The 24,868-nt window shown below is 40.4% G+C and overlaps 1 protein-coding gene across 1 annotated transcript in view; it reads right to left on the reverse strand.

Moving 5' to 3' along the window:
• Window positions 1–207: 207 nt before the first annotated feature.
• The window catches only part of COL6A6 (collagen type VI alpha 6 chain), a 91,316-nt gene continuing 66,655 nt past the window's right edge, over window positions 208–24,868 (reverse strand). Inside the window, 15 exon segments of the mRNA XM_075921927.2 lie at window positions 208–2,987; window positions 2,989–3,100; window positions 4,049–4,154; window positions 5,544–6,215; window positions 8,128–8,224; window positions 11,499–11,992; window positions 13,549–13,560; window positions 15,613–15,649; window positions 15,754–15,789; window positions 17,057–17,119; window positions 19,925–19,987; window positions 21,540–21,575; window positions 23,055–23,105; window positions 23,306–23,368; window positions 23,721–23,783. Coding sequence (XP_075778042.2) covers window positions 2,886–2,987; window positions 2,989–3,100; window positions 4,049–4,154; window positions 5,544–6,215; window positions 8,128–8,224; window positions 11,499–11,992; window positions 13,549–13,560; window positions 15,613–15,649; window positions 15,754–15,789; window positions 17,057–17,119; window positions 19,925–19,987; window positions 21,540–21,575; window positions 23,055–23,105; window positions 23,306–23,368; window positions 23,721–23,783 — 2,007 coding nt within the window. The 3' untranslated portion in view covers window positions 208–2,885.

A 24,868-nucleotide genomic window follows, 5' to 3' on the forward strand; every position in this document is an offset into this window, starting at 1 on the left:
ATGATATGATTTGTCTGCTTGTGATGTATCTAAAAACTCCCTGCTGCATGAATAGGCCATGTGGGCTCTTGCATGTAAGTAATGACTTGTAAAAGAACAAGGATCTCCCACCATGCTCACCACTTCTGGTCTTGTTCCTAAGGTCCCATGGGAGTAGCACCGAGTATTGTCTTTAACTATTATGATTACATGAAAAAAGACGCCATATGAAGTTTCAAGTGGATAGTTTAATTGGTACCTTGACATGCTGTGTAACACACATTAAATAGCTCCGTATGATGCTAGCATAGTGATAGAAGGTATATAGTAAACTTGTCACTATACAAGTACATTTGTGTAAGAACTGAAAGTTTTCTCCCATAAAACCCGTAATTGTTGTTTCAAATCAGAACAAGGAATTGGAAATACAGAATTTTCTGTGGAATAGACACTGTTGAAAACTTCTAGAGTGGCATGCTGGCCAGACCAGCAGCAGCCAGTCATTTTGGTTTCCATCAAAACTTGATGGAATAGACACAATCGAGTGAAATGCTTCAATTCCATGGAATCAACATTTTCTGATGGAAAGAACTTACATTGGAAAATTTCTTTTTACAAGCCTTATGTTTAAAGGACAATAGATGCTTCCTGTTAGATGTTCACTGTTGTTTTAGAGCGCTCCTTGATCTAAAGCAGGGATGGGGAATGTTTTCTGAGCCAGGGACTGGTGACCCACAGAAAAATAAGTTGAGAGTAAGAGACTGGGGGAGGGCAGAGCAAGCTCAAGTGCTAACATGGGCTTCCCAATAGAGGGGGGAGGCCTTAAGCCGTGGGGGCCAGATCTAGGCAACCCAGGGCCCATATCTGGCCTCTGGGCCGTAAGTTCCCCACCCTTGATCTAAAGGAAATAATTCAGTCGCCAATTAAATAGTTACTCTATCTGGAAAAGCACAGCACTGACTGATAAGCCTTCTTCCTGTAATGCAACTTACACCTGTAAAAGGAGTATAGAAAGTAAAATATCACTGTAAGGAATTTGCACTCCACTTTGTGCACGGAAGGAGAAGCGTTACACCCACTGATGCCTCTCACAAAGCACAACAGACCTGGGAATGAGACGGTTTCTCAAGGGCCCGGCCCTATTAATTTCAAAGTGTCCTCACTTCCCACTGAAACAAATGGGAGTAGAGCAAATTTCGTACTACAGAGCCACAGACCCTTTGAGGCATATGGATGGACATAGTCAAGTTTTTTAAAATAACAATGCTTATTTTTAAAGGACTCAAATGATTCTATAGCTGACAGATTATGTCCACATTGCTTCTAGACAATAAATCATTGTCAGGGGCAAATAGGGGAATTTTTAGAGGTCGGAGCTATGCAGCATAGGTAGTTTCTTCAGCCCCACTGCCATATTTAATCATTTCATTGTTTAAAATGTGTTTGGTTCCAGACATCTGTAAAACAAACAAGTAATTCCTTGTCTGCGTGATGACGATGAGACTGTCCGTACAGAGGGTTGAAAAGACATGCTTTATTTTCTTTCCTATCAGTGTTGTATGAAGGTAGACTGTGTCTTTCCACCAAAACAGTGACCAATGGCCAGATCTTAGCCTCTTGCCATACACAGCCTGAGCATGTACTATGCACCTCTCCAAAAGGGTCAGGCTGGGAACAGATCTCTGGACAGCTCATAGAGCCAGTGTCTATGGGACACTGCACTATGTATGCATGAAGCATTGTAGTTAAGGGAGTTAAAGCAGGACTAGCTCTTTGCTATTCAATATGCTCAATATTTTCCAAGAATATGTTTATTTCCACTTCCAATTGCCATAATATTCAGCCATGAGACCTTATATACAGCTCTCTTCACGGCATTCTGAAAACACAATGGCTGCGTCTAGACTGGCATGCTTTTGTGGAAATACTTTTAACTGAAAAGTTTTTCCGTTACAAGTATTTCTGCAAAAGAGCAGCTAGATTGGCTTTTGTGCAAAAGCATCAGTGGCCAATATAGACACAATTTTGTGCAAGAAAGCTCCAATGGCCATTTTAGCCATCGGGCTTTCTGGCGCAAAAAATTAAGGTGCCTGTCTACACTGCCCCTCTTACACAAGTATTCTTGCGCAAGAGGGCTTATCCCTGAGCGGGAGCGGGCAAATATTTGCGCAAGAAGCACTGATTTTGTACATTACAAAGTCAGTGCTCTTGCGCAAATTCAAGCGGCCAGTGTAGACAGCGGATGCTTTTGTGCAAAATCTTGCCAGTCTAGACGCACCCAACCAGTAAACTGCAGTGACTGCAAATCCAACCAAAATCCTAACTATGTTTATAATACACGAGCCTCCATGTTCTTCCTTGGTGCCATTTGACTATTTGATCATGTTCACATCATTAATGTTAGTTAATTCTGGTCACAACAGTTCAAGTGGGACAGGTCTTCAGATTTTGCTGAGAATGTGTGGTTCCCTGAGAAGATCTAGGTCTGGGGTAGGAGGCAGCCATGGCAGAGTCACATAAGAGCCTGTTCCACTGCTACCAGTCCTGCCCCATCTCACATTGGGAATCAACCAGGGGAGAATAGCTGCAGGTAGTTAGAATAGCTGTTTCATAGTTCCATGGCCCTGTGCTAGAGGCTAATTGACAAATGTGGTGAATGGTGACAGGAAAGTGCCTGCTTGTGTACAGGTCCTCTTTCTGTCCTGGTGTGCTGAGTTTACAGAGGACAGGAAAGAAGTTAGGTTGCTGGGTGGAAGAGGAGGAAGAGAGAGAGAAGAGCTGGTATATTTAGTTCTAATATATTCTAAAGATGTGTGAGGGAAGTTATCCAGAGGGATCCAAAGGTTAAACTGTCCCCACTGTTCAGTGAGGGATTATGGAGATATCTTCCTTTCTTTCCACTTCCATCAGACATGACTCATGTTTTCTTTCCTTCTGTGTGTCTTGGCAGAATTCTCCATTATGTCCATAGGTACCAAGGATTGATGTGATTGGTTGCAAAAACGTTGACATTTAGAGGACCATTAGCTCATCCTGGAACATCTGTACTGAAGGCTCATAACCAATAAATTCATCCCCAAGCATGACCTCACTTCCTGACACGTCGTCTTCTCCGAGAAGGCTGGGGATAGAAGAACAGGGAACATTTTGGCTTGGCAGGAGGTCTCAAAAGGAACTGGAATTAGCGAACTTCATTTCAAATTTCTGCCCTTTTCCTTATGTTCAAGTCTTAACTAAAACCGCTCATGGACAACGGTATTCACATGTCAATAAAGGCTTGTCTTCACCATTTGCAGCAAGCTGAGCTATGATCCTACCCTGCCCTGCAGTAAGTAGCCATACAGGCCCTGCTGTTGTGCTTTTAAGAGTTCTCTAATGCACTTAGTGGGTAGCTCAAAGCACAATAAAATGAATTGTTAATGTGCAGCAGCATGGTCCACACAGTGTGAAGCAGAATAGGGATGGGCACATTTATACCACAGCCTACTATGAACTACAGTCTGAAACCATATGTAGCCCCAAAAAATCCTACCACTTGCATAAGGGAGGTGATGCTTTCACGGATGAGTTCTATAGGACAGGCAGGAAACGGATAGGAGAAGACTTTAAAGCCAGGTGCAAATTATAAGCTTTTAAATCTTTTTTGTGGTTCTATACAGTTTTCAATTTTTTAAAATGACATTGATGGCAGAACACAAAAGGTATGTCTAGACTACATGGCTCTGTCGACGGAGCCATGTTAACTAGTTTACCCGGCATAGTCAGTGAAGCAGGGATTTAAATAATCCCTGCTTCATTAAAATAAACATGGCCACCACGCTATGCCAACGATCAACTGATCCAGCACAGTGTGGCAGTCTAGACGCGGATCTGTCGGCTGGGGAAGTCTTTACCGACCGATCCCTTATGCCTCATGAAAATTACCCAAAATTACTGACCAACAGAACTACTCACATGTAAAGTGAAGCGTGTCTGCAGGTTCAGGGCTACCCAAGAGAACATCTAGGTGCTCTCATCGATTAGCCCATAAGTAACCACAGACCATAAGAAAATAAATGTCTGGACTCACGGAACTTGTTCACGCCTTGGTGTAAGTTCTGGTTTCAGAACTTCATGAGACCTGATTCTGGTACAATTTCTCTTGAGCTCTTCTGGTGGATATTTGTTGATTGCACCTGTTGAGAAAACAAAACACTAGAACAAACTGTACCAACTCAATTCAATTTGAAACAGTTTTCATTCACTGTTTCCTCTTCTGCCCCCGTGTATTTCTTCCAAGACGGACTTCATTCACCCAGCAGCAAGACGCATTACTGGCAGAGCTTGCAAGGGCTTGGAGGTAGCTTGATGGCCTTTCTGTTTGGATGTAACACAACTACTTCTGGGTATCACAGCTAGGCTATTACAAAAATCACAGGGAATGGTGTAAGCATAAGAACAGCCACACTGGGTCAGAACAAAAGTCCTCTATCCTGTCTGCTGACAGTGGCCAATTCCAGGTGCCCCTGAGGGACTGAACAGAACAGGCAATCATCACGTGATCCCTCCCCTGCCATTCACTCCCAGCCTTTGGCAAACAGAGGCTAAGAACACCCTCCCTGCCCATCTGGGCTCATAGCCATTGATGGATTTATCCTCCCTGAATTTACCTAGTCATCAATGTGCGGCGCTCTATTGACCTTGGTGAAAACTGGAAGAGGAAATTGGAGTGGGGGAGGGAAGGAAGAATGTAGCCCCCTGGTCTCTGACTGCAGACCGAGCTGCTTCAAGGGCCATTGTAATTGTCTGCAAACCAAAGAACTACTCAATGTCCATCATTAACCCTCTATCATACTACCACTCCCAAATCAGCTCTGCCCCGCCTCCCCGTACAGTTTTAAAATGCTGACTCCTTGAAAGAAAGAAAAAGAGAAGTAGAATGAGAACAATGGCACGGGAGCTCCAGTTATGCTTCGTAGTTTCCTCTAGCATCATTCCATCAATGAGTCCACAAGGGCTGCTGCAGATTGTAAGCAACATAGATTGTACTAAATCCATCTCCTGTCTGCAGGTTCTTCTGATGTGTATTCAAGTGACCCAAAGAGCACAACAAACTGTCTGACATATCACTTACTGATCTACTAACTAGGCCAGCATTTTGTATGGAACTGCTAATAGGATATCAAGTTCTCAGCCTAGGTCACTGGTCCAAGCTGCGTAGAAGCTAGAAGTGATCTAAAGTCACTGAGATCTGACAATAGTCGTTGGGTGATCTATGTGAAGTAAGACTAGGGGCCTTAGTTTAATTCCTAGATGACAGGTTTCCCATCATAAAACCTATTGAGATCAGCAAAGTTGATAGTCTTATTAGACAGCCTTAAGAACGAACAAGCATGGAATGAAACCATCTTTTCACCCTTTATGTATTTAAATTGACCCATTGAGCACAGAACTGAGGGACTTTAGAATAGGAAACCTGAACTGAAATCTCTATGCTAAATGTGTTTCTGGATCTATGGAAGACTGTTACCCAAGGGTGCTGGACATTCATTGAAGACCAATGAAATAGCTTTCACATAACTTACGTCTGAGGAGATGCACAAATGGTTTCATAAATCTCACTACATAGTCAAGTTCAGGCTTGTGGACTCTGCCCAGCTCAATTAAATGCTGTTCAGTGGGAATACTAGCCAGCTCTTCCAATTCTTTGTGGTTATATGCATGTCCTAATGAAATTACAAGAAGAGAATATCCTTGGCACTTGGCTCTCAGAGATGCACTCTTTAACGTTTCTTTGTCCCACTGACTTGTTTCTCCAGCCGATATAACAATGATAACCTTGTGTTTTCTGAGGTGGGGTGCAGTTGAGAAAACATGATCAATTGTCCAGTGTATGGCATGGCCAAGAGCAGCAGGTCCATTAAGCTGTTGCACAGATCCTTGGATATGTCTTTTCATTAACTGTCTACTGTTGTAGGTGACAAAGTTAAACTCTTCCTTTACAGGGCTCCTCCTCGATGAGCGGGGATTGAAATCTGGTGGCGCATGGCTCACCACAGCCACCCTATCGCCGATGGAAGAAACTGGGTCGGAAGAAATGTCAAAGTTATCAAGTGCTGTGCTCAGAAAGTTTTTCACTTTCGCAAAGTCAGCACCGCTCATTTTCTGGGAGCTGTCCAAAATGAAAGCAGTGTCCACATATGTCCGTGGTGATCGGGAGATGCGGCGTTCGCAAACGTCATCTGGTTTGCATTTGTCTGTAAATAAACAGAACATTGGTTTGCATTTCCCTTCTTAAGATACTGAAAATGTGACAAGAGAAATGTCATCTAAGCTCCCAGTTCCGGAGAAGATTAAAGAGCTTAACCGTACAATATTAACAACAATCTACTACTTCTGTAAAAGTTAATGTATAGTTAAAATCAGAAAGCTAAGGGCCTGATCCTGTGCCATAATCTGTTCCTCACAAGATTAGACCTCATTAACCTTAAAAATTCTCTTCCATTCTCTTGGTCTGGGAGACTGGGGACATTTGTGGCAATATTTAGATTGATGCAAATTTTGAGCCAGAAGCAACTTTGCAATACGTTCCTAAAACACAAGGCTCTAAATATATAAGGAATTCTCTTCTAAGGTCTTTGTACCACAACATACATTGGAATTATATTAGAAATTATCACGGAATTCTTATTTGGGAAAACAAGTATATGTAGTAGCCTTGAATTAAAAATATAATGAGACATGTCTTGTTCAAAAAAACCCACTTTGAGTGCTAGAGTGTTTTATGTAGATTTCCCTATTTTGATCAGGTTGGATGCTTCATACCCCCTGAACGCTTAAAGGTGTGCAGTATCCTTCAGAATTACATACCAAATTCTACCCCTTCTTTCCAATGGAATAAGATGCCATGTACACTGAAAATTTGTAACAGCCACCTCCTAAAATGTCTTTAAGCATTATAGAAAAACATTAAAAAATGCCTCACTACATGTGAAGACGGGTGAGTTGCTGGAGTCAGACTTAGCAGTATGTGTCAGCTTTGCTGATATTTCATGCATTCTACATTTCCCAAGGATAATTTCAGGAGCAGACTGTCCTTAGGCCTAATGTGAACACACTGAGATAGTGGGCAGCACAAGGAACAGAGCGTGCAAGGCCTGGGGACAATCATGATCCCTGCATTCAGGGGAATGCAGGTTGCTCTCTGTGTACACCCCCAAAGTAGATGGAGAAGGCTAAGGAGGAGTCAGGGCCATGCCCCTACTTTCTATCCATGCCTGACTGAGCAGGTTGCCTGATTCCAAGGGATGGTACAGTTTGCCCACGACCTGCTTGCTGGGGAGCTTTATCTATCAAGGGGGTGAGTGACCTCCAGCAAAGCAGTACCCTAGCTCCTAAGGCCAAAGCCTCCCCTGAACTCCCTCTATATGGATATACAAGAATCCAAGCACATGACAACTTTATCAGAAATGTAGGGAATGCTGCAACTGGCCTTAGTTCCTCATGCATTCATTCAAGCAATTCCACTCAGTCTTTTAGTGCAGCTCATAGGTTTTCAAAGCAGCCCCCGCCCCTTGACGTTCTGTGGAGGCTACTTTGGAACCTCCAGAGGAAGTTGTTCTACACAGTCTGGGGCACTGGAAGAGCTGCTCACCAGGGAGCCTTCCTCTGGAAGCTGGAAACACGGCTTGTTTCAATTAAATTAATTGGCCCCAACTTGACTGTATAATTAAATTCACTAGATTTTTATTTTTACCCAACTAGACATTGACCTTGGATGGCAGATAGCAGAAGGGCCTCTTATATGGATATAAATAGTCACTAGGTCATTAACTTGCAAGTAATTTTGCTGTTTAGCAATATAATAGCTGAAGCATGTGAAGGATTTAAACATCTTTATGCATTTGAGTACATTGTCTCCTACGAAAAATTCGGCAGTACAAACAGTGGGCAGAAGCTATTGCTTGTAAATCATGATTCAACACGCTACTCCCTGGGAAGTTCCCTCCTTTTAGGAGTTATCTTGTGAAGAAGAAATAAAGCCAGAAAATTCAGCTGTGGTTATTTGAAACAACAATGCTTTTTCTAACTTTTTGCCAGCCTCTCTCATGTTTTTTGCCAGGCAGCACTAAATAATAACATTTTTTCACTAATACATATGGATCTTACCATAACAAAGAGTGCAGCGCTGAAATTGTTCTAGTGATGACTCATAGTCATTGTCTTGATCAATAATTATTACCTTGTACAATCCAGTATCATCCATCTATACAGAACAATAAAAGGCTTTAGTGCAGAAGCAAGTGGTGAGTTGTGTTCACATCAGACATTCACAGAGAATTATATGCATTTCTCAGTCAGGCATCAGCCCCAAAACCCCCCTTAACCAATAGCAATTCTGTATATTCTCCAGCCTGAAAACACCTTGGTGACCCTGAAAGCCTCTAGAGAAACCTCCAATTTCCCAATCACTTGGGCTCCCGTTTTCTTTGTGCTGGGCTCTGGCTTGGCACCTCCATGCTGAAGTTTTCCCTTTGTAGGAGCTGGAGTGTTTCAAATCTCAGAGTTAGCTCATATGTGAGATTTGGAGTTGTTTCATCTAACACACAGTTAATTCAGTAGAGAACTGATGTGACTTTAAAAGTGTGTCCAAAACCAAGACACTGCATGCTCTAGTCTTCCGAGCAGGAGTATGGATTCAAGAAACAATTCTCCAAACAACAATGCTACAATGAGTGTTTCCAAACAGTAGCTGCTCCTGAATCTTGTCCTTCAGTGTCTCCTTGAAGAGAATTCCCATTGACTTCAATGGAGGGGCTAGAGGAATACATGCTCAAACTGGGAATCGGTGACACCGGGCATCTTCTTCTAGTCTGAAATGGCTCTCTTTCCACCACTGCAATGTACGGTAAGCTAGTAGGTATTACATAAAAGGAAGAGGGGGGAGAGGGGCAGAAGTGTGTGATGCAAAAAAATCCTGTGCTCACTTTCTGTAATTTGTATTTTTAGCCAACACTGATTTGAGAGACTGACATATTTATGAAGCATGCCATGTATCCCTCAACTACCTGCCTCTAGATTACTTACTCCATGCTTCCATCTCTCACCTTTTAAACGTGCCACTGTAAAGCCAACACTTGTAGTCTTAAAAAATGCTGGTCCTTTAAGAGAGAGGAGGCCAGCGTACCTGTGACTGGTCAGTTGATCTTCAATTAGACTCAAAGAGGGTACCTCAGCTTTGACCTTCGAGGAGAAACAGAGCCAGTGACTCAGAGGTCTCAAGAGTGCTAACTGAAGAAGGCAGAGAAAGGGACATGCAAGCTGCAGTAGAACAGGAGAGACATAGGGAGAAATGCAGCAGTAGAGAGATATGCAGAGAGCCACTGGAAACAAAAGGTCAGTGGTAGGGCCTGACCAGAGCAGGGGAACCCTGTGGAATTAAAGAAGAGCTTGTGCAGAAGCACCTGAGCAAGGGGAAGAACCTGGCTGGTTAGGAGAAGCTGATCCCAAAACAAGAAGGATTGATGCTGGAAGGTAGATCTTGTGGATAGGGGTTACAGGCAGAGAGGCCTGTGTGAATACAACAGTAGGGGAAGCCTCAGTGTAAGACTGCAGGAAGCAGTGTTCAGAGCAGTGGAGTTGTCTTGGAGGGACATTCCCTGATCAGGGGTAGAACTCACCAGGTAGAAGGCCTGGCTCTGTGGAACACTATGAAGAGTTCTGTCCCAGGAGACCTGCCTTGAGTCTACAGGAGAAGCGTTGTGGCTCTTGGAGAGCAGGACCTGGAACAGGGGCTAAAGGAACTGGGATCTAGTGGTTTGTGACTCTTGGGTGGGTGACTGGGAAATGATGACCTTTGCAAAGGATTGAAGAGCTGCTGTGTTAGGACCTGGAGTTTTGAATAGAACTGTTTAACTATTGGGGATCTGTGGATTGTGACCTTTTTTATTTATGTAGAAGGTTTGAATTTGCTGCTGAGAGAGACAACATTCCTTTACACAGGTGGATTCCAAGGGGGATCTGAGGCAGATGCAGCATCCTGCTGCAGAGGAGCTCCCTGGATGGTGGCTGTCTACTCCACATCCTTTTGTGAAACTGATACATCTTAATGGTAGCAACTGTATCTTTGTGTTTGGCTTCCAGTCTTTCTCCTGGAAAGAGATTACGTGAGTTCCAAGAAAATCCATGACAACATGCTCTTCTGAAAGTCATTTTTACAACTTCAAAGCACAGAATGTTGAAGCTGTAAAATTCCAACCAATTTTTCTCCCTTCCAGTAAAAAACTGCTGCAAAAGAACCATCTCTTCAGAGAATGTACTGGAGTAGCACTAAGCACAGAATACATTTTTATACACTGTGTAATGAGTGCTCTAAAGGTTCAAATCCAGCTCATTTTGCCCATTTGCCCAGGACAGTGTTACCCAATAATTATACTGTAGGAACTGGCAGTGTCATCACAGAACAAGTTAGATAGCTGGACAGGAACTACACCTAATATTAGATACCTCAATCCATGTTAAAGTAACATTAAAGTTGTGCTGGATGGGCAGAAGGGCGTGATGCAAAAAAAATCCTGTGCTCACTTTCTGTAATTTGTATTTTTAGCCAACACTGATTTGAGAGACTGACATATTTATGAAGCATGACATATTCTTAAAATAAGAATAAAAATACTGTAACCTAAAAGTAATTGACCCTAAAACTATGCAGACTGCACTGATCCGCTCTTTGATATTTTTTGTTGGGAAATCTAAGCTTAAATGTCTCTGCCACCCTAAAGATAACTACTCATGTATGGCTCTCCATATTCAGTGTCCCTTGATGATTTTCATACCAAGTTTGCACAGTCAGCATTAAAGATACTTTTTCAGTCTGACACCTCCTCCCCCCACCAACTCAATTTGGTTGTTGACAGTCAACTTGGGTTCTTTCCATTTCACACATCAACAGTAATCAAGATTCAGCAGGCCGAACAAAACCCCCAGCTACAATTGCAACTCTGCTATTTGTAGATTATGTAATCAGTGATATCTCTGCAAGCTACCACACAGTAATGATTCTCCACTGCTTTGCCCATTGTGTAATCATCTTTTACGCTCCACCTTCCCGATGCACAGTGAGTGGAAAACACCCCCACACTGGTTTGGTAGTTTTACTGTCATTCTGCATTTTGCACAGTGGTAAACGACAGACAATATAAGGTGTAAGCCAGTGGAGAATCAGGCCAGGTTTTCCTGAATTTATTGAATTCGCTGATTAAGAATCTTACAGGATGCACAATCCTTATACAAGTTTGTGTACTAACTTGAATGGAATCACTAGCATTATTAAGGACTATTCATGGAAGTACTGCAGGATTTGGTCCCATATATGATTACAAACCACTAATACTGTGGGCCAGTTCTTTTCTGGCTGTAACTCCGCTGAAGACAATGGAGTTACACCAAAAGTTGAATGTGACCCCACTATGTTTTGAAGGCTGTGAAATACAAAGTCTTATTGCTGAACATCAAAAAGAAAATGTTAGTGATTTTCTTACCATGAAAGCACTTCTGATGATGGGCACATCATTAAAAGCAATAACCACTGGAACAATATCAAATGCACTGTACTCTAGAACTGCTGTGTTAACATCCACTTCATTTACAGATGGCCCATTGCTGAAAAACACTGCTATTTTTCTGACATTAGGACTTGGGAGAGTTCGTTTGAAAATATGCTTGGCAACAAATCTCATTGCATTGACAATATTCCGTTCACTTGAAGACCTCTCATAAGCCAGATTTTTAATTTTGGCAAGGAGCTGGTTCTTACTGTAGAACTCGGAGAAGCGGATCAGATAACGGATATTGGAATTGTAGGATACAATAGCGACTCTGGCTCCCACGGGGCAGTTGCTTTCTCTAATTTTGGTGTGATTCACTACTGTTGTTACAATTTCTCTCATTCTTTCAAATAACTGGGATGTGACATCCTGGGATATGTCCAAAGCAAACACTAGTTCTGTTGGATACACTGGACATTCTGGTTTTCCTAGAACATAAAACAGTTGTTATAAACATCACAGAAGATAAAAAAAAAATGCAAGCTATTTTCAAGTAACTAATAACTATTTAATGTTGCTTTCCCTAGATAGCATGCAACATGATGCTATCTAGGGATTCACTCTACAGAAAATGATAAGAGCAAATGGTGCTGAGCTATAGCTCACAAATGCAATGAGATTTTTCAGACACTGCACTGAAGAGTGGAATTGGGGGACACAACTGTAGTCCCTGTACTCCTTCAAATGGGGGAGGAAAAAAGAGGGGTAGGAAGAAACCAAAATCAATGTTATGTCTCCTTCCATCCCATATACAGGCTTGCAAAACTGATTGAGTGCAGAGAGGGATTATGGAGCATTACCCTTCCTGTCCAGAAAGGATTGTGTTTCCAGAGGCACAATCACTCTTGGAGCACTTCCTGTGGTAACATAGTTCTATATCACCCTCAGGTCCATGCTCATCAGGCACAATGGGGTCTACCATGTCAACTGTACTTTACTGAAATGCAACACTAAACCTTGGCAAAGCATGAAGTACTTCTATGATTAACGTTTCAGTATGTTTAGTGACTCCCAATGGTAGAGACATGTGGTGTTAGAAAAGACAGAGCTGAAAATAAAGCTAGTGAACACAAAGCAAACTGTAACCTAAGCTCATTGTATGGGCCATAAAAGAGGACCTAGATGGCACCTACACATAAGATAAACTTATGAGAAAAGAGAAACACAAGGGCTGCATCTAGACTGGCAAGATTTAGCGCAAAAGTGGCCCCTTTTTTGCAAAATCTTGCTGCCTGAACAAAATATCAAGATTGACAGGGATCAACTGAATTCTAGTGTACATTGTCTTATCTAGTTATAGAACTCTGCTGATACAATATTAGGCGATGGGGATTCACATAATCAGCACTAGCTTTCCTGAAGTGAAAAAAAAGAGGTAAAACAGGTTAATATTTACTTTCAAATCTGCATTAGTTCAGCAAGCTCAGGGGTAGCTATCAATGAGTAAATAAAGCAGAAGGGAATGCCAAGTGGAAGAAAAGTCTGACAGAATTAAGACGTAGTGATATGATGAGCAAGGAACAAGTGGCATGCTCTCTTTATGGAATTGCAGAGCTTCAGTTGTTCAGCTTAAATTATCCACAGACAGGAGCTGATTTACAAGCAGGTGAGGAGCTTAAAAAAGTGCAATGCTAGATCAGAACTGGAACAGTATTAAAGTGAGGTCTTTATCTAAATCAGCGGTGTGGAACCCATGAGTTGCGACCCCTGAGGGGGTTCTGGCTGTTTTCCGGGGAGGTTGCAGCACTGGGCCGGTCACCATTTTTTCCCCTGGCTCAGCATACACACAGCGGGGGCAGGGTGAGTGGCAGGAGAGCGGAGTGGCATTTAAAGGGGCCGCACTATTTTTTTTCTCAACCTAAATTTTCCCAGAGGGCTGTGCCAGGAAAAAGCTTGCGCACCACTGATCTAAACCACCTTTCCCAGACACATAGATACATTTTAAGATTTTGGTTCAAACAATATAATGATAAAAAGTACTTACCCTGCCAACAAGCTAAATAAAAAAAGGGAGAAAATTATTATACAGCATGTTTTTAAAACAGTCCTAAAATATCTTTGAAAAAGAAAACTGTTAGCATCACGAATTGCCCACCTATAATTTTACAGAATTCTCTGAGAATGCAAAACACTCTTTAGTTTCAGTGGAAATTATTGAGTGCACATGGAATTCCCTTAATACGCATTGCATGTTCCTACTGTATGTGTCTGGTTTCTAACAGAGTTTAAGAAATAGATAGAACTCAGTAAATTATCTAAACACTTGAGTTTCTGTTTCAGCAAATTCCATGGTTCAAGACATTGGACTGAAATATTCTAATGCTCACCCAAATATTTTCTGTTTAGCCCAGGTTAGCTGAACTTTCACTGAAAATCAAGATTTGTCACAGGAGTAAGGGTCCATAAGCTGTCCATAAGTTGCATTTACGATGTACATTATTTTATGTAAATCATTTGCCCACTTATCTTCCTTTAAGGAAACTCAGGGCATCTTCATTATTCCAATCAACACTAGCACTTTCCAAGTGCCCCAGCACCTAATTTCCATCAAGGCTATTGTAGGCACAACAAAGGGAACAATTCTCTGTAACAGCTATTGCTATTTAATATAGTATTTTATTTCAAAAGGAGTTTTTGGCTTCTTTCACAATTTGTGGACTTTCAAAGGAAATCAGATGCATGTTAGAAATGATCATGCAGGGTTACCCACTGATTGCTAGGAGAATCAACAGACGTTTACCAATTCATTCAGTATATTGTACAAACATAGCTAAAATGGATCTGTGAGAGAAAAAAACTCCTCTTTCTGAAATTAACATGGTTTACTTGCCAAACTGTTACTCCCTCTTTTACATGTAAATAGCAGCTAAATCTGTAAATTGAAAAATAAGTGAATATAAGGAACATAAGAATGGCCATACTGGGTCAGACCAAAGGTCCATCTAGCCCAGTATCCTGTCTGCCAACAGTGGCCAGTGCTAGGTGCCCCAGAGGGGGTGAACTGAAGACAATGATCAAGTGATTTGTCTCCTGCCACCCTTCTCCAGCCTTTGACAAACAGAGAATTGTCTCTCTCCTTGTGGGTTCCTGTACCAGCTGCAGTCATTTAAGGTATCAAGAAATTTTATCTCTGCATCTCGTCCTGAGGTGACATGTACTCAATCAATATGGGGATAATTGAAACCCCCATTATTATTGAGTTTTTTATTTTGATAGCCTCTCTAATCTCTCTTAGCATTTCAACATCACTATCACTGTCCTGGTCAGGTGGTCGATAATAGATCCCTACTGCTATATTCTTATTAGAGCAGGGAATTACTATCCATAGTGATTCTATGGAACATTTGTTGATTCATTTAATATATTTACTTCATTTGATTCTACATTATCTGTCACATACAGTGCCACTCCTTCACCCACATGACCTATTCTGTCCTTCCAATATATTTTATATCCCGGTATGATTGTGTCCCACTGATTGTGCACATTCCACCAGGTTTCTGTGATTCGTATTATGTCAATCTCTTCCTTAAATACAAGTTACTCTAGTTCACCCATCTTATTATTTAGACTTCTAGCATTTGTGTAGAAGCACTTTAAAAAATTGCCACTGTTTATTTGTCTGCCCTTCCCTGATGTATTAGATTTTTGTATATGTGATTGTTTCTTATCTGATCTGGCCCATACTTTATCATCTCCCCTTCTCTTTCTGACTGAAACCTACAGAATCTCCATCAATGGACTCTCCTCTAAGAGAAGTCTCCATACGATCCACGTGCTCCTCTGCACCAATCGGCTTTCCCCCATCTCTTAGTTTAAAAACTGCTCTACAACATTTTTAATGTTTAGTGCTAGCAGCCTGGATCCATCTTGGTTTAGATGGAGCCCATCCTTCCTGTATGGGCTCCCTCTCTCCCAAAAGTGTCTCCAGTTCCTAATAAATCTAAACCCCTCCTCCCTACATCCCTTAATTTTCTTACCCTAAAATATCATTTCAAGTGCTGGCCCTTTGGTGATGGAATTCTATAAAGCAAGATATAGTACTTACGGCTGTTTTTGCGCAGGTAGTCAATGAGCTCACATGGCTGCAGAACAGAAACAAAACATGGACAAGGAAAGGAATATTTTGCTGATGAAGTGGGCTATTTCTAAATATACATTTAATATAGAATAAGCCAGAGATACATACTTGAAAAGGGTTGAGTCCCATCGTTCCTTTCCGACCCTAGAAGCACAAGATTATAGATTACTGTGTAATTGAACGTTTTCAATTAAAAGGATAATTATAGTAATTAAATTGCAAGGATAACCTGTAAAACAAGACCTGACTGTATTGTGTGTTTTAGCTCTTTTAATTTAATATGCACTGTGTTATTGTAGCAATTTAAGTTCCAAATGTTGGGATCATGATATCCAAAAAGGAACATGGAGAGTTATTTTATTTTAGTGGGGTTTAGGGACAGAAAGAAGAATTATATATATTATATATATTTGAATTCAAGTGCTCAACACCTTTGAAAATCAGATGTTATGTTGCTGCTCCTAAACGTCAGTCTAATCTATCCTTGTATGACGCTTCTGGGCAGAAGCAGCAGTAATGACTGCAAACAAGAGTGGAGTCCAGATTCAATTTGACAGGAGTGAAATCTCAGATCTCTTCTATTGGGATCTTTGAATTCCAGCTTGTGATTATAAAACTATCAGAAAACAGCAAGTTGCAAACATCTGACATGGATAGAAAAAAATCCAAAAACTAGATATATTTTCCTAATTTTTAAAAAATATTGCAACTCACAGAATGCAAATGTCTTGTTCTTTAATTGTCAATTTTCAGGAGAGAACTAAGGTCCAAATGAAAAAGGTGCAATTATGTTTTAAGTACAATTAGGCATTGAAATAGTTGCCTAAAATTGCATATAAAATTAGATTTGGGGTCTAAACAGTATGTACAAATTTGCACGTACAAATACCTGATTTGTACTCTCAGTTGCATAATATGAAAACGCAGACTGGAATTACACGCATGAACTTTGGACCTTTTTTCAGTATTTTGGTTCAAAGTATGGGAAGATAATATGATATACATGCAGACTCACACATTTATTTTTATATTGCTAGCAAATATACATTATTAGCATTTTCAAAGTGACAATCAAGCAGCATATATCTATCTTTGACACCCCAGAATGTGAGCGTAGCAGCATTGTGCAAGAGGGTTTTTCTTGCGCAAAAAGGGGCACTGTACATAGCTCCTTCTGGCACAAGAGCCTCTTCTGCAAAAATGGTGGCTCATTTGGAATGCAAATGAGGCTCAGCAATATTCCACGCTTAGCCTCATTTTCATATTTCTCACGCAAGAAGCCGGGAGTGTAGACATAGCCATATGGTGTATCCTGAGACAGGAAAATAATCACTCACCCCCATCTTCAAATTTAAAGTAAGTACCTTTTTATGCAAAAAAAATTACATAAATTTATGTGGTCAATTCATACCCTGCGTCCCTGAGGTCCCGGGCCTCCTGGAATACCCTTCTCACCAGGAAAACCTGCAACACCCTGGAAACAGTGACATAAATTACAATCTACAAATGGTATATACAGCATTCTGGTAGTATTGTGTATTTCTCTGTTCTAGGGCCCAGTTCTCCATCCCATTAATGCTTTATACCACTTTAACGCTATTCAATTCAGTGAATCATAGAATCATAGAATAATAGGACTGGAAGGGACCTCAAGAGGTCATCGAGTCCAGCCCCCCGCCCTCAAGGCAGGACCAAGCTCCGTCTACACCATCCCTGACAGATGTCTATCTAACCTGTTCTTAAATATCTCCAGAGAGGGAGATTCCACCACCTCCCTTGGCAATTTATTCCAATATTTGACCACCCTGACAGTTAGGAATTTTTTCCTAATGTCCAATCTAAACCTCCCTTGCTGCACTTTAAGCCCATTACTCCTTGTCCTGTCCTCAGAAACCAAGAGGAACAAATTTTCTCCTTCCTCCTTGTGACACCCTTTAAGATATTTGAAAACTGCTAGCATGTCCCCCCTTAATCTTCTTTTTTCCAAACTAAACAAGCCCAGTTCATGAATCCTGGCTTCATAGGTCATGTTCTCTAAACCTTTAATCATTCTTGTTGCTCTTCTCTGTACCCTTTCCAATTTCTCCACATCTTTCTTGAAATGTGGCGCCCAGAACTGGACACAGTACTCCAGCTGAGGCCTAACTAGTGCAGAGTAGAGCGGCAGAATGACTTCACGAGTTTTGCTTACAACACACCTGTTGATACAACCTAGAATCATATTTGCTTTTTTTGCAACAGCATCACACTGTTGACTCATATTCAACTTGTGGTCCACTATGACCCCTAGATCCCTTTCCGCCATGCTCCTTCCTAGACAGTCGCTTCCCATCTTGTATGTATGGAACTGATTGTTCCTTCCTTTGCATTTCTCTTTATTAAACCTCATCCTGTTTACCTCAGACCATTTCTCTAACTTGCTAAGGTCATTTTGAATTATGTCCCTATCCTCCAAAGAAGTCGCAACCTCACCCAGTTTGGTATCATCTGCAAACTTAATAAGCGTACTCTCTATCCCAATATCTACATCATTGATGAAGATATTGAACAGTACGGGTCCCAAAACAGACCCTTGAGGAACTCCACTTGTTATCCCTTTCCAGCAGGATTTAGAACCGTTAACAACAACTCTCTGACTACGGTTATCCAACCAATTATGCACCCACCTTATCGTGGGCCTATCTAAGTTATATTTGCCTAGTTTATCAATAAGAATATCATGCGAGACCGTATCAAATGCCTTACTAAAGTCTAGGTATATGACATCCACTGCTTCTCCCTTATCCACAAGGCTCGTTATCCTATCAAAGAAAGCTATCAGATTAGTTTGGCATGACTTGTTCTTCACAAACCCATGCTGGCTATTCCCTATCACTTTATTACCTTCCAAGTTTTTGCATATGATTTCCTTAATTACCTGCTCCATTATCTTCCCTGGGACAGACGTTACACTGACCGGTCTGTAGTACATATATTCTTTATGTATAGTTGGGTGAGATGGGAACTATATATTTTTACTTATTAACATTTTTAAAAGAAAAAAAATGGGCAGGCTGTCAGTACACTATCACTTTTCTTTGTGCAGTCCAGCTGAATGCAATCTATGCCTACTGCACAGTGACTCAGGAGATAGGGATTCTACTCATACCTCTACTATGGACTCTTTGTGTAATGTTTACAAATGTCACCTAACTTCTCTGTGACTCTGTTTCTTCATGGTAAACTACAAAAATAAGAGTTGCAAAAGAATAGCAATGTGCATGACTAACTTATAGTACAAAACCAAAACTATGATGACTTTTCCTTTCCTTTGTCGGAGGAGCTAAAAACACAATTAAACAGGAAACAATTATGCCAAAATAAGTGTTTTGTTTACCTTAGACTATTAAAGGAGGAAGACTTGGTTAACTATTAGACTCCTTCAAACTAGCAACTATGAAGTAACTCATTCGTGATTACAATGTAAAAGATAAAAATCATGTATATGAGCTTTAGCAACCCTGAAAAAAATTAAACTTACTGTTTATAAGGAGCATAATATAATAAGAAATGTTAATATTTCAGCCAGTAAAATCAGCAACAAAAATATACCCCGTCTACTCCTCCAACTTCCCTGTAACATCAGCTATCCACAGTATTTCTATAAAATAATTAGACTTTGTTTCCCTGACTTGGAGCCAGCTCTGTGCTACACCAGTCTTCCATTGGTCATAAAAATGGCCATTCTGGGTCAGACCAATAGTTCCTCTAGCACAATACTGTTTCTTCTGACAGTGGCCAAAGCCAAATAGAGACGAGGTGGGTGATGTAATATCTTTTATTGGACCATCTTCAGCTGGTGAGAGGGAAAAGCTTTCAAGTCACACAAAGTTCTTCAGGTCTGAGGAAAGTACTCCCAGCATCACAGAAAAATGCAAGGTAGAACATATTGTTTAGCATAAACAGCACAAATTGTAAGGGACCCATTCAAGGCAGTGGTCCGTTACACTGTAGTGAAGAGACAGCCATGGCGTCAAACCATAGGCCACCAAAGGCCACCTCTTGCACTAGGTTGATCTCCCATAGCTGGCTATACCTGTTTTAGATGGGCTAGTGTGCACAAAGCAGTTGCATCAGAGTGCAGGATCTGGACTATTGTGCTTCCAATAACTGGGTAAAAGATACCCAGTTAAAATAGATTTCTACCACTTGGGCAGGTAAAATGACAGGGGATTTTTGCACGAACAAGCCAACCTCAAGACAAATCAATAATCATAAAAGACTACAAAAGTGTTCTTACCATTTTTCCTCTTGACCCTTTTGGCCCAGGTTCTCCTGAAATGCCTGCATCTCCAATTTCACCCTAATTAGTCAGATATAGAAAAATTAAAATGTGAAAATGGCTATTACGTTAAAACAAAAATGTGAACTCAAGAAATGGCTATTGCTCTTTATTTCTTCCATTCATACATCTCACTTTTAAGAGCACAGAGACTGGTATGAAATCGGCATGTATGAAAACACATACACATACAAGTAGCACTGTGTGTGGTCTCTTTCACTCATACCCCACAAAATGATTGTTTTAGAAAGTGAACGTTTTGTGACGTCAGCAGGGAATTTTTACGTTCGTATTCTTTCCACATAGAAATGTTTGCCTACACTCTACCTTTGATTTTTTTGTTAACACCTAACGGTCCTAAACACTGACCCTCTGCCACCTCAGCCTGTCTTTGCACCAAATAATATCTCCATAACTTGGAAGGATTTGATTTTTACAAGTAAAGGCTGGTAAACATCAATTTCTATAAACACCTACAAACTGACTAGAAAAACATTTCTATCAATAATAACAGGAATTTACAAGATAGATAAAGTAATGCTGCTTATGAATTAACTAGAATTTGATTTAAGGCTATTTACACATTTTTACATATGACGTTGACAATTGGTGATTTAATGGTTATAAAACTTTTTTTAAATTGGTCTCTGCTGTTATTTAATTATTTTTTCTGATTCCCTTTAATCTCTTACAACTGTGAAAATTCAAACTGAAAAAAACAAAACAAATTGAACGAAAATGCTTTTAAAATAACCACTTATATGATCAATGGAAATTATCATAAATAAAAAGGTATTCTGCCAACCCTATTCAAGTTGATCTATATATAAATACATACCAGCATATTTTCACCATCACTTATGCAAAACACACTGATGTCATATTTCATGTGTGCACAGAACAAGACTTGTTAATCATGCATTTTTCATATACATAGCTTCAATGGACTATATCACACACAGCACTACAAAACAAAATGCAAAAGTGCATGGGAATTTTTTCTAGCACTTTGTTTGGATAACTGTTCTTTGTAACTGCTGACACCGTCTGCTTCCAGCTCCACATTAATTACAGGAAGAAGTGGGACACATACACCTACATTGGCAGACACAACACTTGTCTATTCCTAATTTGGAGAATCATGTTCCCAGAGGCTTTTCTAGCACATCTCTAAATAAGATTTGACTCTAGCAGGAACCTCAGAAATGACACACAATAATTAAAAGTGATAAATAAATAAAAAAACTGTTAAAAATCTCCAGGCAGTAAGGTGATCAGACAGAAGAAAAATCTTTGTAGTACTTTAGTATCACAAAGAATTTCAGTACAAGATGTTGACAGATAAATCAGGACTTTCTTCCCATGAAAGACGAAGAATGTTTCTTTCTCTTTCTAGCAAAAGTGTATTATTGAAACTTATTGCCATCATTACAGACTCCACTTTGTTATCCCGATTTTATGCAAACATACTATAACTGCAGCACAGTGCTGTTAATGCAAAAGTGGTGTTGTGGAGCATGGAGAGTCAAGTCCACTGATCAGAAAGCGACAACATTAACGTGAAGTAGAATACCTTGAGTCCAGTCTCTCCTGGGAATCCATCTTGTCCCTGTTAGAATTATCATCACAATTATATTTTTACTTAGTTTTTTCTACTCTATTTGGCTTTTCAAAAATCACTGCTGTAATAAATACTGAAACTGGCAATGAGCAGGAGACCATGTTACTATTGCTAGCTACTGTTTCTGAGGTGCTAACATGGATTGTACAAAATGCAAAAGCTGACACAGTCCCTTATGCAAGAAGCTTATAATTTAAGCAGAATGAAACAATTTGTGCAAAAAAGGCCCGATCCAACTCCTGATAGAATCGATGAAAAGACAGCTGTTGATTTTAATGGGAGTTGCACTGCATCCAAAATGCATCTGCAGCCCAGGAAGTTTAGAACCTGACCTTGCAATGAGCTGGCTGCCCTAAATCCCCAATAAAAGCACCTTTCTTGGCGAAGTCCTTAGAATGTAGTAAGTATTTTGTGGGGCAGAGTCAGAAGTAACTGATGCTTCTTAGGAAGTGGGTGCAGGGAAGGGCCTCTGCGGGGTAGGGCACAGGGAGGGGCAGGATGCACATCGCATCTTGGGAGAGATACAGCTGGGGTGTAACAACATGTTATTAAAGTGGATTAATCTTGATGGTCTTGCCAGAAAAAGGGAGTTTTAAGGTGAAGTTAAAAGACATGCATGCAGAAGTCCAGGGAGTCTGGCAAGAAAGACAAAAAGCTTTTGAAAAGCTCTCTGTTCCTCCTTATTTTACTAAGCTCAGGCATGTATCATTTTAAATATACATAAAGAAGCAGTGTACTTTACTAGGATGTCCAAGCAATGTGCTCCTAATTGCACTGATTAATGAAAAGGAAGTGACTCTAAAGACAAAATACTCCAGGGAAGTTTTACTGATCTTTCCTGAAAGCAGATAAGAGTCAGACAGTGAGCAGGCATCTGTGACAACCGTGAGCACTGAGATGGTTCCTTTGCATAAATAAACGATCTTTACCGCTAACGTGCTCCACACTCTGCCTCACGCCCCTTTGTCTGTTCAATCTGAACATAATCCTAGCTGGGTCCCATTTTGGGGACAAGGACTTTCTTTGGTTTACTCATTTGTACACAACCTAGAACAATGGTCTGATCCTGGCCAGGGGCTCTAGGCATTGTAATAATAAAATAATAATACATATTAGTTTTTGAAGCTTGAGACTGCTACTAGTGAAGTCAGTGGAAGATTGGTCATTGTCCTTGAAAGGCACAGGAGGGGCTAGATGACAGAAAAATTTGATGTCAAAATATGAGGCCTTACAGTTCAAAGAGGATTGGAAACAATACTGGGAGCATTTTTTGGAGTAAATTAGACCTATTCTATGATTATTTTTAGTCAGACAGAATTCTTCCCCTAATTTCATTTGTAAATAATGACAGTAGATGTACATTTGACTGTAAAACAGATATGAACTATATAAATATATCTATGGAAGGATATATAATCTGATTGTATTCCTCTCCTGAGCTCCTGAACCCAGGTAAATTGTATTTACCTTTGCTCCTCTCTTTCCTGGTCGACCATATCCAACATTGCCATTTTCTCCCTGTGAACAGACCATTGCATTTAAAATCATCTACTTTCTCTGACTGTGCTATACTCCAGCTATTAATGTCTATATTAGTTTATTTGTCTATATAGAAACCCAAATGCCTGAGGGCAGAGAGAAGCAACTGGACAGGTGATTTATAAACTAAGGACTTCATGTTGGCCACTCTCTGCACATCAAGAGAATAAAATACAAACCTGCATCCCCCATTGACCTGATGGTCCTCTCGGCCCTTTCTGTCCGGGATCACCAGGTTCTCCCTGTTAAACGCAATTAAAATGATCTCAACACTTGTGAATACAATTTTTTTTAAACCACAAGGACTGAAAAATCTCTCCAGCCAACGCGTTACTATACAAGCTGCAATCTAAAGGTTTAATGAATATAAAAAGTGAAACTTAATTATTTAGGACTATGCACTGTTCTTGAACTGAGCATACAGCTGACACTGAAGTAAAAAAACCTACGGTCCTTACTCTGGTAAAATTTTCATTGAGTTTTGCCCAAATGATTGTTTCAGGATCATGTTCAACGACAAAATCTTATCTTCAGTTAGGAATAAACAAATGAACTTTTAGAAACAACAAAAGTAGCTAAAGAAATGAAACCTACTTTATTTCCTCCAATTCCAGGATTGCCACGACTTCCTTCTGGGCCCACAGTTCCTGGATTTCCCTGAAATTACATGAACATATGATGTCTAGTCAGACTTTGGGGAAAAATCACTTTGCTGCTGCTTTTTTTTGTTTTTGTTTTGTTTTGCAACTTTTCCCAACCCTATAACGATGCTCAATGTCTCATCTTCAACAAGTAATGCCACATTAGCCCTCCATGTAGAACAACAACAGACTTGTCTGAATGTTGCCAGGTCTGCTTTTCCCATAGATATCTGGTGGGAAATGAAAGCAGTCAACATAAATAACACTTAGATTCATTGCTTCACATTTCAATCAAGCATTTATTTTCCTACCAGCCTGGTAGCAACATTGCATAAGAAAAAGGTACTCACTAGTTTGATTGGTACAGATTACGTTTGAGGACCCAGCAAACATTGCATTCTCAATTCTAGACACACAAAGTTGGGTCTATAAAATGATTATACTATAGACTTAAAATCTATTCTTCATTCATAAAAAATTATCTAAAGTTACTTCAGGTTTCTCATTCAGACAGTTTATACACTGGTCATATATAAACCAAAAAGGTCTAATTCTGCCTTTTGTTACATGGATGCAATCTCCAACTGCTCTTTAGCAGGTTTATGTGGATCATATTGATTTAAATGGGAGTTTCCCTCTCCCATCACAAAAAGAAGCAGAATTCTGTCTCTATTTTTTATTTTTTCCTACAGTAACCATATATTTTGAATACAACTATACTGGAAGATATAGGGCCTTAATGAAGCATACAAGAGATAATGAGGAGAAGATGCAGTTTTAGCTTCAGGAATCTCCCTAAGGGTACATCTAGACTAAAGGCTTTTGTCAACAGAGACTTTGTCGACAGATAGGCTGTGTCTAGACTACATGGCTCCATCGATGGAGCCATGTAGATTAGACAGATGGGCAAAGGCAAATGAAGCCGCGATTTAAATGATCGTGGCTTCATTTAAATTTACATGGCTGCCGCGCTGAGCCGACAAACAGCTGATCAGCTGTTTGTCCACTCAGCGTGCTAGTCTGGACGCTCCCCTGCCGACATCAAAGCCCTTTGTTGGCAGCCCCATTATTCCTCGTGGGATGAGGTTTACCGGGGCTGCC

This window comes from Pelodiscus sinensis, chromosome 2 (genome assembly GCF_052426305.1).
Source record: "Pelodiscus sinensis isolate ZL-2025 chromosome 2, ASM5242630v1, whole genome shotgun sequence".
Taxonomy (NCBI): domain Eukaryota; kingdom Metazoa; phylum Chordata; order Testudines; family Trionychidae; genus Pelodiscus; species Pelodiscus sinensis.